This window comes from Corvus moneduloides, chromosome 5 (assembly GCF_009650955.1).
Source record: "Corvus moneduloides isolate bCorMon1 chromosome 5, bCorMon1.pri, whole genome shotgun sequence".
In the NCBI taxonomy this organism is placed as follows: domain Eukaryota; kingdom Metazoa; phylum Chordata; class Aves; order Passeriformes; family Corvidae; genus Corvus; species Corvus moneduloides.
The window spans coordinates 10,135,188-10,149,782 of NC_045480.1; the positions used below are offsets into that span (position 1 = coordinate 10,135,188).

The 14,595-nt window shown below is 52.5% G+C and overlaps 2 protein-coding genes across 3 annotated transcripts; both read left to right on the forward strand.

Annotated features, from left to right (window-relative positions):
• Positions 1–9: 9 nt before the first annotated feature.
• On the forward strand, positions 10–5,765 carry LOC116444459 (homeobox protein HMX1). Its single transcript, XM_032109881.1, has 2 exons — positions 10–887; positions 2,551–5,765. Exons 1-2 carry the CDS (start codon positions 626–628, stop codon positions 3,123–3,125), a joined length of 837 nt encoding a protein of 278 aa, XP_031965772.1. The 5' UTR covers positions 10–625; the 3' UTR covers positions 3,126–5,765.
• Positions 5,766–11,279: 5,514 nt separating this feature from the next.
• Positions 11,280–13,738, forward strand: LOC116444580 (homeobox protein HMX1-like). Of its 2 annotated transcripts, none has more exons than XM_032110113.1 (2): positions 11,280–11,580; positions 12,165–13,738. In XM_032110113.1, exons 1-2 carry the CDS (start codon positions 11,370–11,372, stop codon positions 12,746–12,748), a joined length of 795 nt encoding a protein of 264 aa, XP_031966004.1. In that variant the 5' UTR covers positions 11,280–11,369; the 3' UTR covers positions 12,749–13,738. The 2 variants fall into 2 exon arrangements, with proteins under 2 accessions (XP_031966004.1, XP_031966005.1); XM_032110114.1 differs by lacking the exon at positions 11,280–11,580 and adding an exon at positions 11,779–12,023.
• The last annotated feature ends 857 nt before the right edge of the window (positions 13,739–14,595 follow it).

Below are 14,595 nucleotides of genomic sequence, written 5' to 3' on the forward strand. Positions count from 1 at the left end.
GTGCCGGGGCAGCCGCCGCCGCCCCCCCGCTCCGGGATTTGCTCCCTAATTGACCTAAATAAGGAGCTCGTGAACGGCGGCCCCGGAGCGGCGCGCGCACACACGGACACACAGACACACACACGGACACACAGACACACACACGGACACACAGACACGCACGGACACAGACGCACACACGGACACGCACACACAAACAGACACACGCAGACGCCCGGCAGCGCCCGGCGCCCGCCGCTTCCCCCGCGCAGATCCCATTCGACGCGGCGCTCCGCCCACCGCAGGATCCCCCGCTCCTGCCCGCCGTTTAACTCGCATGACATTTTTATTTCGTTATTAGCGTTTTCGCACAGAATCTGGCGCCTCCGATGGGTTGTCGGGCTGCTTTTTTTTTTTTTTTTCCTTCCCCGTTCCCTTCCCCTCCTCCCCCTCCCCCCTCCCCTCCTAGCTTGCAGGAAATGATGGCAAACCGCGATCTGAAATGATTACTCCGGAAAAAAACGCTTTTATACCAGGAGAGCATCCACGGGGCTAGGCAGAGGCGAGAGGCGGCCGCGGGGCAGCGGGGAGCCGAGGAGCCAGCCGCCGGCGGAGCCGGGACCCCCTCCCGCAGTTCTCTCCGACGATGCCGGACGAAGCCACGGAAAACGCCGGCTCCACCTCCGCCCGCGTCTCGTCCTTCTTCATCGAGGACCTGCTGGGCACCGAGGGCACGGCGGGCGGCGGGGCGCGGCGGGCGGCGGCGGGCGGCGGCGGGCGCGGGGGTGCGCGCTGCGGGCCGCACTCTCCGCTGCGCATCGGCGCCCCGGGCTGTCCCCTCCGCGACGCCGCCGTCGGCTGGTACCGCCGGGCGCACGCCGCCTTCCTGGGCTGCGCCAGCCCCGACAGTAAGTCGCCTTTCCCCACCCTTCACCGCCGGGCCCTGCCGGGGCTGGGGTGGGGGGTGTTCCTGCTCCGGCCGGGGTGGGGAGGTCCGGGTCCCGCCGCGGCCGCCCGGAGCAGGCCGGAGGGGGATGCCCGGAGTGCCCCCGCAGCCCCCGCCCTGCCTCCCCGTATTCGGCCGCCCGGGGCAAATCTCCGGAAATGCTCCCTGTGTGTCAGACACCTGGAGCCTCCGCCCCGCCGCCCGAAGTGTAAACAGGGATTCTTGGCTTGCTTGGAGATTTTTTTTTCTTTCCCTTTCCCCCCCGTCTCTTTTTCTTCTCTCTTTCCTCTCTCCATTTTTTTTTTAAATTTTTTTTTTTAAGAGGCAGGTCTGCCTTTTTTTATTTTTTTTTTTACTTCCCATTAAGCCACAAAGCTGGGAGCACAATCCCCCAGCAGCGCAGTGGAGAGTTTGGGAAGCCGGGGAAGCAGCTGGGCTCGGTCCCAGCTGCCCCTGCCGCCCCATCCCGTAGAGCCAGCCCCGCTGCCCTCCGCCCGCAGCGCGGCCTCTCGCTGCAGGGATCCCGATGGAGCGGGTTCTGGAGCAGAAGCCTGGGTTTGGGGCAGAAATTAACATGTGATAGAGTGTATGGGCTGCCATCAGTGGTTATTTTCTATCTACTGATAGAAAAAACATTGTGCCTCGGCGCATCTCTGTGATCCTATACGAGTCTGTAGAGATCTCACAATTGCTCAATAAGGAAAAGAGGCGTGATTTGTAATCCAAATAGTTTCTTTTCACAGTAATGGGTTTATTAATATTTTTAATTTCTCTCAAAGGTACATATAGAAACAGAAAAGTACTCCAAAAACAACTGCTTTCCCCCCCCCCCACCTCTTTTTCTTTTCTTTTTCTTTTTTTTTTTTTTTTAATTTTCTGGTTTTCCTCTGTTCTATAGAGAAAGAAATATTTTTTTCCCTTTTAAAATTGTGGTTGGAATGCACAGTGTTGGGAACTCCACGGAGATATGTCCCGATACTAGAATAGTTGTCCTGATCCATTAGCTTTTGAAGTCCAGAATAATGGGCAGTGAATTATTTCTTTTTTTATCCCTCTTATATACTCCTTATATACACACGGACGCACTGTTATGCTTACCACTCTGACACAATGTACTTACTCACAAATGTACTTGTGTGTATGTGAGTAAATACAGATGTGTGTATATAAATGAGAGGTCACACATATCCGTGTGTGTACATACAGATATAAAAAGTATACACACACTTTTGTGCATGTACACGTGTGTATATATACATGGGTACGTTTTATGATTCGGAAACAGTCTATATGTGTTATACACATACGTAGGAGTGCGTTTGTGTGTGTGCACACATAGGCAGATTGATGAGCATGTCCATAGATCAGTATAGTTATATATATGTAATACAAGGTTTGTGTTTCCATATAAGCATGCGTGTGTGTATACACTCAGAAACGTTTGGGAGTTTATCTCAGGAGGCAGAGAAATGGCAGGAGCCTTTTCCCGGGCCCCTCGCTTCCCGGCCTTGCTCTCCTCGCAGCCGCGTTGTTTCCCCTCCCGGTGAGCGAGGCGCGGGGTGGGCGGGCTGTGTGGTGCCCCTGCTCCCTCAATCTCTGCAACAGCCCTCTGCCTCTCTCCGCAGCCAGCGACCGAGACTCGCCCGAGCTGCCCGAGGAGCCGGCGGAGCGGGCGGCCGGTGGCGGGCGGGCGGCGGCGAGAGGCCCGGCGGGCGGGCGGCCGGGGCCGGGAGGCCGCGAGGAGGAGGAGGAGCGCGGCGAGGAGCCGGGGGAGCCGGAGCAACGCGCCGCCGGCCGCAAGAAGAAGACGCGCACGGTGTTCAGCCGTAGCCAGGTGTTCCAGCTGGAGTCCACCTTCGACGTGAAGCGCTACTTGAGCAGCTCCGAGCGGGCCGGGCTGGCCGCCTCGCTGCACCTCACTGAAACCCAGGTGAAGATCTGGTTCCAGAACCGCCGCAACAAGTGGAAGCGGCAGCTGGCCGCAGACCTGGAAGCGGCCAACCTCTCCCACGCAGCCCAAAGGATAGTGCGGGTCCCCATTTTGTACCACGAGAACTCGCCGGCGAGCGCCTTGGGCTTCACCCTGCCGCACATGTCGCCCCCCTTGGTGGGCTTCTCCAGCGGCGTCAGCTATCCCCTGGGCACCTTCCCCGCCGCCTCCCTCCCTTTCCTACGGTCGCAGATGACAGGACTCGTCTGAGCGCCCACCTCTGCCGGGACCGCGGCCCCCTCGCCCCCTCCCTCGGCTTCCAGCTCCACCCCCATTCCTCCACGGACTTTTTATTTTCAACTTACACGTTTCTCGATTTTCTGCTTTTGACCTTTTTTTTTTTTTTTAACGTGCAATAAACTTACTCTTGGGGTTAACTCGGAGCGACGTGCGGCAGCCGGAGGGAGCCGAAAGGACTGCAAAAACCCCAGCCATGCACCGGGATCAGGTCGGCGGGGCTCCCACCGCCGTGCATCCAAAGAAAATCCAGCCCCGTGGCAGCGGCTAAACCCTCACCGCCGCCCCGGCCCCAGGGTGACACAGACCGGCGTTTTCCGGGGGGCAACAGACTCCCCCGACCCTTCCTCCTGCGACCCGCAGAGCTGCCGAGCGTGATACGAATGTACGGAACAGCCGGCGCTTTCCGGCCTCGCCGCCCCCAGCCCGCGGGCGGCCAAGCCTCGGGGCCCCCGCCGCGGCCAGGAGACCTTCCCCGGGACCTCTGGTGCCCCGGGCCAGCGCTCCTACAGGGAAACCTTGAAGTCTCCCCGCTGCCCCAGCAGCTTTCCGTGCAGAGCCGGGGATCCTGCTGATCCCGGCCTCCAGCAGCTTCTCTAGGGCCCTTTGTTTTAGCCACTTAATTCGTACAGATCCCCCTCCCATTGTTACTCACATTTCCATACTATCGACACCCAAGCATGTGCTGGTGCCCCCTGGTCCTTCTCGATGCAGGAGTTTGATTTGAAACAACTTGAAGTCAAATTGTTGAAAAGAATTTGCCCTGCTGAAATCCGAGCTGTGAGGATTTGGTTTCTTTGTTTTCATTTTATTTCCCTGGCAAATTATCAGCTAAAATACACGGGTTTATATATACATATATATGTATGTAATTCCACATACTGTATTTTACAAGTGGATTCGCCACTTTTTTTTTTTTGGTCTCCTGAAGAAGTTGAGGAAAGTGCACCTCGACTTATCTGTCTCTTACGGGATTGGTTTGTGTAATCGATTAATAATTCACTGGCAATTAAAAAGGAAGGAAAGAAAAATAATCAGATGGGAACAGACTGGGGAGCTGTATGGCCGGTTATGCGAGCGAACCTGCAACATGGTATTATATGAAGTATTATGCATGCCAAGTTATTGATTTTTTTTTTAATAACTGTTTTTTTCTCCCCTCCTACTCACTCTTAAAATTAATTTCGGGACCATCATTGTTTCTAAAAGTTTGAATTTCTTTTTCCAAATATTAAGGGGGAAATGACCTTATAAAACTCGGCCTTGGTGGAAAGTCAAGCTTTGATTGTATGTTTTAGGGCATAATCAGCTGCAATTGAACCAACCAGCTCGGAGCACTTGGTGTCCCTTCAGGTCCTGGATCTGTTGGGGAACGTGCATGCGGACCTGTCTCCCGAGAAGGAAGGGCAGTCTAATTCTTACTATTTCCTACACTTTTCATTATAATTGGAGCAATCTTGCTTTTTCTGGCTATGAAATTGATCAGCAAGATGTGGTGAAGCTTCAGCTTTGATACTAAATCTGAGAAGAAGGGTCAGGGGTGGATTATAACCTCGACACAATTTTGGGCTTTCCTCCCTCTATTTTTTTCTTTTCCTTTTCTTTTTCTTTTTCTTTTTTTTTTTTCTTTTTTTTTTTCGTTTTCTTTTTTTTTTTCATTTTTTCTTCTGCTTTGGCCCGAAGTATGGCTTTGAGCACCAGCCCGTGCAGTTGAAGTCAGGACGTTGCAAGCCTCAAAACCACTCGAGAATTACATATATATGTATACATATATATATTTGTAGGTTCCGGAGAAAAGTACTAAATTGCCGGGATACTGGTTTCGACTTAAGCCCCGTTTCTGGAAGCTGTTGTCTTTTGGGGTTATTCTTTTTCTTTTCTTTTCTTTTCTTTCTTTTTTTTTTTTTTTTTTTTTTTCAGCTGCTGCTGCTCTCCTTCTGAAATCTCCGGACATATTCTGCTGCCGTTTTCTTGGCATATCCATCAAACACCCGAATTTGAGATGAAAACTTTTAAAGCCTGGTCCCCGAGCGGTGTAAGAAGGACTGGGAAGTGGCGAAGTTGAGGATATCGGTGCCCTGGACAGGACCCGCCGGCAGCGGGGGAAAGTGGCTGGGCTGGACTTCAGCCTTTTCCTGCCAGAGGAGGTGACTTGGGGTGATGTTTCTTCCTCAGGGTGCAAGCACTTGATTTTGATGCCGTTCAAAGATTGCCTGCCCCTGGAAGAAAGCGGCTAGACCGTTTTTCCCTTCAAATGCAGCTCCCCAGATCTCCCAGTGTTACCTACTGGAGTGAAATCCTGACTCACTACAGTCATATCAAAGTAGATTGTAATCCAACGAGAAATTTAACACACCTGCCACTCTCCACATGCCTTTTCTTTGGAGTAACATATGAGATTATTATACTTCTGATTCTACTAAATATTCTTTTCTTGAAGTTAAGGAACTGGCAGGGCTAAATGATCAATCGGATTTTTAAAATGTGTTTTGACATTAGTATGTTTGTTTTTTAAAGATGTGCTGATTATATCAATAAACAGATTTTTTTCATACACTGTATTTGTAACTTATGATCATGGTAAAATATTAAAAGGTGCAAGACGTGAAATTATCTAAGAAAAAGTGCTTACTTATGCCTTATTCTGCAGAAAATGATTTATAGTGGCTTATTAAAAGTATGTGCTGAAAGTAGGAACATACACACCTCAGGTTTCTTTACCTTATAGCTTTTTTTAATGATACTTTTCCCTGTACCTGATGGCAAGAAATTTCTGTAGGATGCAGAGAAATAGCTAGCAATAGATGCAGTCCCTGATGTATGTGCATTGACTATTTCAAAACAGGCAAAATTCCCCAGACCCAAACATCCAAGCCCAACCCACAAATCAGGACAGCAAATTCTTCAGTTTTCTTCCTTGTGTGTATTTTTTATTAAACAAATAAAAAAGGTAAGAGTCACACGCTTTGTGCTGCTTCTGCAAAGAGAAAACTCTAAGAAAAATGTTGATGGACTGTAAAGCTCGAAGTCCTTTAGCAAAGGCTGTTTGTGACATACAGAGACATACGTTGCTGCTTTATAGATCAAAGCAACCTCAGAATAGCTTTAAAATAAATCCAGTTATACTACAGCTGTAATATTATTATGCAGCATAAATCCTTTTCTGTTGACATTTATTTAATGAATGTTGCTACAACAGCTTAGCTAGATGGCACTCCAGAGGCGAGGCAAAGAAAAACCTTGCCAGATTACTCACAAAGACAACTTGTGTTTATTGGACGCTAATAAAAATAATCAGTGAAAAGATTTTTTTTTTTAAGCAAAGCAAATGACAATCAAAATAGAGTCTGAACTGCCCTTTTGAAATAAATTCCTAGTGTAGCTGCAGTAAGATGTTATTATTAATTACACTTTAAATGAAAATGATCGATATACTGGAAAGCACCTTGTTAAATGGCTACTTTGCAAATGGTACATTGCTCACCGGCTTAAGATGGCCCATAACTTTTCTCGTAGGCACGAGTCTAAAATATTCATGCAAATCAATACTTGATAAATCTCATAGGTGCGTGCTGGCTCCACTGTTCAACAATATATTTGGATCGATTCTGGTTTTTTTCCTTTTCCTCTGCATTATCTTGGAATAGTCTGTCTGTGCCCCCTGCCAATGTGCCCCGTGCTCACCATTGACCGGAGAGAGACTCGCTCCAGACTCCAGCGGACTCACAGTGTTTAGTGCTGTCAGCCTCAGATCCAGGCAATATTCTTACATTTCCCTTCCCATTCCAAATGAATGTAACTTTATGGTGGATGTCTTAATGCTTCCTTTATCTATCCTGAGTTTCTCAAGTCTGCTTACTATTTAATTTCTGTGTAGTGAGATACATGGAAGTCTATTCAAAAAGATACAAATGAAAACTTAGATGTGCACCTAAAATTTAAAGTTTCTTTCTTTTTCTTTTCTCTTTTCTTTTCTTTTCTTTTCTTTTCTTTTCTTTTCTTTTCTTTTCTTTTCTTTTCTTTTCTTTTCTTTTCTTTTCTTTTCTCTTTTCTTTTCTTTTCTTTTCTTTTCTTTTCTTTTCTTTTCTTTTCTTTTCTTTTCTTTTCTTTTCTTTTCTTTTCTTTTCTTTTCTTTTCTTCTTTCTTTTCTTCTTTTCTCTCCCTCTCTCTTTCCTCTTTGGCAATTCCAGTCTACTGAACAGTCGTGAATTACTAGCTTTATTCGGAAGTCCCCTCCAGGATTTTTCCGCAGGTATCAAGCACAGTGTCTAGAGGAAGGCGATTTAGCTGAGAACCGTGAACTGACCTCAGAGAGAAACAAAGAGTTTCGAAAAGGGATGCTCTGTCCCGGGGTCACAGCATGGCCCCATCTGCCTGTGCCCCAACACCTCTTGGGCCGGAGCACTCCTCTGAGAGTGCCCAGCTCCCTAGAACAGCCAGTTACTGTGCGACTTTTGTAGCTGCCTTCCTGGGGATCTCCAGGAAGAGTTGCTTTCCAGCTAGCGATACCGTTGTCTCTGCCCTCCCTCCCCCGCTCCCTCCCCGGGATGCCCAGCGCAGGCGAGGGATGTTCCCGCTGCCCCGAACCTCTGCCTGCCCCAGGAGGGCGGCGGCAGGGTGGTTTGAGACCACAACAGCAAACGGCAATTCATGTCCAGCCACGGCTGAACCGCTAAAGCGAGTTTTATTTAGGGACCAGCAGCGCCAAGGTGCCCAAACCCGCCTAGTGATTTTAATGAACTTTTCGGACAGCGCTTCTGCTCCGGACCCACTCGCCACGGTTGTGTCCCGGGAGAGCACGGGAGGTGGTTTAAAGAGCGCTGTGAGGTGCCGCTGTGTCTGCAATTGCCAGGGTCTTACTTGCAAGAGGATATGAAATCCAGGGAGTGACTTTTACCCTCGAGTACCTCGGGGGATAAACCAAGCTCGATTCCGTAAACCAAGCAAAACCAGACTTCGGCGTTTCTGTACCATCTAATCAGATTTCATTTCCATCAGGTTTAAAGTAAGAGAGTTCTTGTGCTCTGAGCGAAAATGGAAAAATAGATATGTATGACGAGTGATTTCTGGTAAAAAGCTTTCCCAGGTGAAAGGTTTCCACTCTGCACGATGTTAGCTTCTAGTGCAGGATTATATTATTAAAAGGGAAAGGTTCTCTCTTCCTGCCCTGCCGCTGTGAGGTACCGGCCTCCGTGTCCTTACGCGTCCCGGACAACGAGGTTCTCCACAAATAAAATGCAAATGAAGCGTGGGCTGAAAAAGCACCAGTGTCGGAATATCTCTACCTATTGCAGGAAAAACTGTTGCTTGTAACCGGCAGCCTTTCGGAGCCCGGGAGAGAACCGCGATGGTGCGGAGCGGTGCTGAGGGGGAGCAGCCGCGAGGGAATCCACTCTCTGGCCTCTCTGACCCCGGATCCTCTTTGCTGGCTCTGATTCTCTCAGAATGCGAAGGCCAAGGCCAAAGCCGCCCCTGCCCAGGGCCGCTCCTACAAGAAGCTCTTCCCGGGGCTGCTCCACGCATCCCGGGAACCATTTGTTGGAAAAAGCCCCTGAATTTTGGGAAAGACTCCCGCCCCTCTGCCCTGTCGGACACTGTTCCCCACATAAAGTATGGATCAGATGCGGGGCGGGGGCTCGGACTGTGTTACTGGGGGCCTGGAGTGGGCCCGGGGGGTTCCGCTGCCTTCCCCCGCCGCAGTCCCGCTCCCTCCGAAGGAGGACTGTTCGCAGGTGATTGGGTTGTGCAGGACACGCTCTAGCTGTTGGTCTTTATTTCCCCTCGAAGATAAGGTGACCTAGCAGAGGGCATGAGGAGCTCGGTAAGGATCTGGCTTGTAGAACACGCTGCAGGGGGACCCCGCTCCCCGCCCTCCCCATCCTCTTGTGGCCAGTGAATTGATTCCAACTTGTCCCAGGGGCTGAAGAGATCTAGCTCTGTAGTGTGCTCCGTCTGCACGAAGTTTGTCGGGGAAAAAAACCCCCAGCAAACCGAAAACGGTTTTGAAAAGTGGCCAAATGGGGCTGGGAAAGGATGACAAACCTTTCTACCCCAGTGCAGGATGTTACCCGGCCGCATCTCCCAGGGCTGGGCTTGGACTGCTCGGCAAGTGGAGGGGGCCGTGGTGAAAAAAAATATTGGGTGATAAAACTTATGTCTCCTTCTTCACTTTCCATCTTATTTCTATCTTTTTCAACTTTAACTTTTTCTTCTAAGAAAATGTCTTCTAGGAAAATACACTGAGTCAAGGCATTTGCTTTTTAGGAGGGACTTTTTCTTTCCTTTTGGAACTAGAAGGGAAATGGTTTGCAGCAAGAACAGATGTGATCACCTGGGACGTGCCTCACTCACAGACAGAGGGGAGACCAAGACAGGAGCGCAAAGAGGGGCCCGACCTGGCATCCAAGTCTCCCATGCTCCTAGTTTTACCATCTCAGACTGAATTTCTTAAACTATATTTTCAGCTGCTTCTTCACATTTTGTACCTCTCTACCGCGGCCCTTCCCTTGGCCCTTCCCTCGCCCTCTCTTAAATAGATATTTTGCTCTGATAAAACCACCAGTTCGTATAGAAGACTGCAAGACAAATGCAACAAGTTTGGGCCTGTGGCCAATAATCGTGTTGATGGAAGATGGATATATTTCTTTTTCGACTGGCAGAAAAATGTGCAGCTCTCCAGCAGACGGCTGCATTAAAATTTGAGTGCATTCATAAATTGAAAAAAAAATTACATGAAAAAGAGCAGAAACCTGCTCTCTCAAGTACCAGTGCGTTAAAGATTAACGCAGTCCAAAGCCTTAAGATGCCCCCTGATTTTAGCTCATGGACTCTCTGGCATCACAATATTTAAAAGCCTGTCAGCACTTCTATTGTCAACTCTTTTTCAAGGGGTTCTCGCTTGCCCTCAGCAGTTTTCGTGGTGGAAACCTCGAGATTCGGACTAAAAGCCCTCTTAAAAGCCGGTTGGAAGCATTCCCCTGGCTTTACACGGGGTCGCAGAGACGGAGAGGTTTCCCTGTGATCCGCAACTGACGGTGGCTCTAAAATCGCTGGAAGTCCTGCCTCGAGTAGTGCAAACGGGTTTTAAAACACTACAGTGCTGGGAGGTAGTGGGAAGCAAAAGTCCTCAAGATAGTACAGAAACACATCGATCCTTTCCCAAGTTCCACAGCTCAGATGAGCGCTTCTCCATCTCCCAAAGGCACACCTTGGTGAACTCACATACCCCCACGCTGCCGGCCAGCACTCTCTCCTTTGAAAGCTACAGAAGAGCTCTGCTGACCCGCGGGGAGGAGGGGAGGATGTACAGGGGATGGTGAGGTGTGGGGGAGCGTGTGGAAGTTATGTGTGGATTTTGGGGTGGCCTGACACCACGGGGCTCCTTGGGAGGAAAAAAGGGTCCCTTTCTCTCCAGGGAAACCATGTGTACTCAGTCTGAGAGTCTACAGGTGAAAGGACTACAGGGAAGAGACGTTGGCTGTAGGAACTACTCTTCCACAGTCTACCCCACTGCAGAACAGCGGCACGGACAATCTTAAGCAAATGCCTTCAGCCGACTGCCTGGGGTCGTGCCAGGTACTGTACAAACACGGGGAAGGGGTTCGCGGCTCCCAGCTTCCCTTTTCCCTCCTTCCCTCCCTGCCTGCCATGGCTGCTTTTCCTCGCCGGCCTCCGCCTCATTCCCCTGATTTTATTTCCAATCTTCTCCCTCCGCTCTTCTCCCTCAGTGCAGAGATCTCCGTTCTACCATCCCATCTCCTCTTCGCCTTTGCCGTGGGCTCTGGCTCTGCCTTCCCTCTGCCCACTTACAGTGAAGGGCCTAGGCTGGAGGGCAGCCAGCCCTGTCCTGCCGCGGCTGCCCAGGCCACTCTTTCGGGACATCTTGCCGTGCCCCCCGCCCCTCCCTTCCTCTCCGCTTCCCTCTAGTTCCTTCTCCTTTTCCTTCTCTCCACTCTGCAGCCTCCCCTCCCACTTTCCTTTCCCTGCACGGCTCCCCCCGTCGTCAGTCCTTTGGCTCCCCCTAGCTCCATCCCCTCCCTCCGCCACCCGGACCCCTCCTCCTACCCGGACCCATCCTTCCCTCCGCCCCGGCTGCGGCCCTCCCGCCACCGCCTCCAGTCCTGCGGCTCGGCTCGGCTCGGCTCGGCTCGGCTCGGCTCGGCTCGGACACGCTCGGCTCGGACACGCTCGGCTCGGACACGCTCGGCTCGCCGCGCCATGGTGCAGCTCGGGGGCGGCCGCCGAGCCCCACCAGCCCCGGCCGCGCCGCCGGCCTTCAGCATCGACAGCATCCTGCAGCCCGGCCCCCGCCGCCCGGCCAGGGAGCAGGGCACAGCCCGCTGCGCGCTGCCGGAGGAAGAGGAAGAGGAGGAAGAGGAGGGAGAGGGGCCTGAGGAGCAAGACCCCAGTAAAGGCTCCAGCGACTCGGGTACGGAGCCAGCAGCCGCCTCAGGCTGTCCCGCACGTCGGGCCGCAGTCCGGCCCCCACCCAGGCGGTACCTGGGCAGCCCCAGCACCGCCGGGCCGGGCCCGCGCACACGCAGACACAGACACACAGACACACACACAGACACACAGAGACACAGACACAGACACGTACACACGGGCACAGTCACAGACACACACAGACACAGACACACGCACACACAAACACAGAAAGGCACACGCAGACACACACACGCACAGGCAGGAGGAGGGGAGGCTCCGCGGGCGGACGCGGGGAGATGCCGCCGCACACGCACCAACCTGCTTCCAGGGTGTTGTGCCCCCCTCCCGGCTTCCTGGGGCTGTCTGTGCCGTGTCATACCGGGGGCAGAGGGATTTCCTCGGATCCTTATGGAAGCGCCTCACCCTCCTGCTCCCCTCTGGAGGGTGTGGGACCGCGGCCAGCCCTCGGCAGCCCCCTCCCCATCCTGTCCCCCACCCTCTCCCTGCGCTCCGCCGGGCCGTGCGTGCATGCGGGGCGAGGGTGCGGGCGGCGGCGGGGACTGATGCTGTGCTTTGCCCTTGCAGGCAGCGAGTCCCGCCGGCTCCGGGCAGAAGGGAAGAGCCGCAGCTTCCGCTCCGAGGGCGGGGATACGGGGTCCCCGCTCCCCACGGAGAGGCTACACATCCCCCGGCAGCCGCCGCAGAGAGAGGCCGGGGGCTGCGGCTCGGAGAACGGCAGATCGTCGGCGGCGGGCGGCAGGAAGAAGACGCGGACCATCTTCTCCAAGAGCCAGGTGTTCCAGCTGGAGTCCACCTTCGATGTGAAGCGCTACCTGAGCAGCTCCGAGCGGGCCGGGCTGGCCGCCGCGCTGCACCTCACTGAGACCCAGGTGAAGATCTGGTTCCAGAACCGCCGCAACAAGCTCAAGAGACAAATGTCGTCCGAGCCCGAGGGCCAGGGGCCGGGGCCCGCCGAGCCTCCCGGGGAGCCGCAGGTCCCCGCTGCCGCCGCGGCTCTCTCCTTCCCGTCCCTCTACAAGGACAGCCCCCTGCTTAGCCGCTGCTTGCTGCCGCTGCCTTTTCCCCTGCTCTGCCCGGGCAGCGCCATCCCCTACCTCTGCCTCCCCGGGCCGGGCAAACACTTCAGCCTGGTGGACGGGGACGTATAGCCTCTCCCCCGGCCCCCGACCTTCTCTTGCCGGGGGCCGCCCGATTTTATTTATGACCCCGCTGTGCCGGTGAAGTGTCCGTCTTTTCCACAGCAGCCCCCCGGCCCACGGAGGGGCCGCCCGGGCTCCCCCCACGCGTGTCCGTGGGCTGCTGACACGTTGCTAAAGCTCGAAAGGGGGCTGCCAACCAGCCCTCTCTCTTGCAGCGCTTTTTCTGTGGTCAGGACCGAGGAGATAACACGGAGCCACCAAAGAAACCGGGACGTGCTCTGCCTGCCTCCCTTCCAAATTTTCCCGTTCCCGTATTACAGGAAGGCCAATACTCTTCCTCAGTCCACGGGGACTGTGTCCCCACGTCCGTCCCGAGCGCTGTGGCCGTCTCTCTACCGTGAACCGAGTCACATTTAATACAGATTGGTAATGCCGAAGGCCGCTGTGTGCTCCTCTATCTCAAACTCTCCACCTCTAATATCCCTCAGAGTAGCTTCTCCCCATCTTTAGCATTATCAAAATGTAGACACCTTTCCTCAGATCTGGTTCTTAAACTGTGACTTTCTTGCCTTTTTTCCCCTTCGGAAGAAACATCCCAAGCTCCCTCTTACACGTTTCGTGCTAACTGATTCTCAGACTGAGGCTCGTGTGATGTTTTTACAGAACAAGACAAGCTGTCTCTTGTGCTAATCCCGCCCTCCGAAATCTCGTGGGACGCTTTTACCTGCTATCCTAGAGTAAAGAAGTGAGGTTTTAAAATTTTTTATATATACATATAAATTTGCAAACGCTTTTGTTCTCCTTTGGTTTCTAAGTTTACAAGCTTTATATCCCAAGGTTGGAAATAAACGTTTTCAGAAAGTTGAAACTCCTGCCTTCTCAATAATCACTACTAGGTATTATCAAAGGAAAGATATTTCCTAGAGTGCATCGATAGTTTTCATTTTAAAAATAAAGAGCACAATTTAAAAATAAAACCACAATCGTGGCATTACGAAATTCACCCTTGCATGGGCGAGTGGCAACTCATCGAATTTCCCAGTGCGGAAAAAAGCGCGATAGTGGTTTCATCTAGATAAGAAGGGGTTTTCTTTCCTTTCCCCACTCTTCTTCCGTTTGTCTTTCCGTGGGCAATTGACGCAGATGAGCAAAGATCCCCTAGCCCAGCGAAGGGACCCCGGCGCAGGCAAATCCCTCGGCTCGGGGCCGCTGCCAGGGTTCGCTCCCAGCCGGGGAGGTGCCGCAGCCGCGGCTGCCGCGGGCGTCCTGCAGCCGGGAGCCGGTGCCGCTGCACTCCCGGCGCCAGCCGAGCTCGGGAAAGCGCCTTCCGCGGCTGTCTGAAGTTTTCTCGCCTTTGCGGTGGTCTAGGAGTGTTGTTTGACCTCCCCTCTCGCTTTTAAATCCGTTTCGAATTAGTGTCAAGTAGCAAGAGGAGTCTCACAGGGTGCCCTTGCTCTGGAAAAAAAAAAAAAATAGTTATAGAGGCTGTGGCAAGGGTGGTGTAACCAAGTGGACACGCTTAAGGGGACCTGCCGGGTGCACGTCATAGCTCAGGTTTCCCCAAACTGCCACTCCCGGGAAGGTACAGGCGACGAACTGACGGTCTGGATCGCAGGACCCATGCTTCCTTTCTGGTCTGAATTTATAATGATAGTTAAAGAAATTAAAATCATCTGAGTCTGCGAGTCGCTCTGTGGCTAACAAACACTTAGAGACACATACAAGTGATGATGTCCTTATTTCCTCGGGTGATGATCTGTGGTTCCTGTTTGTATTTTGTAACTGATGATCTATATCGGAACCTTCCTTTGATTGTTTGTTCTAATATTTCCCATGTCGATAAGCCCTTACTCGAC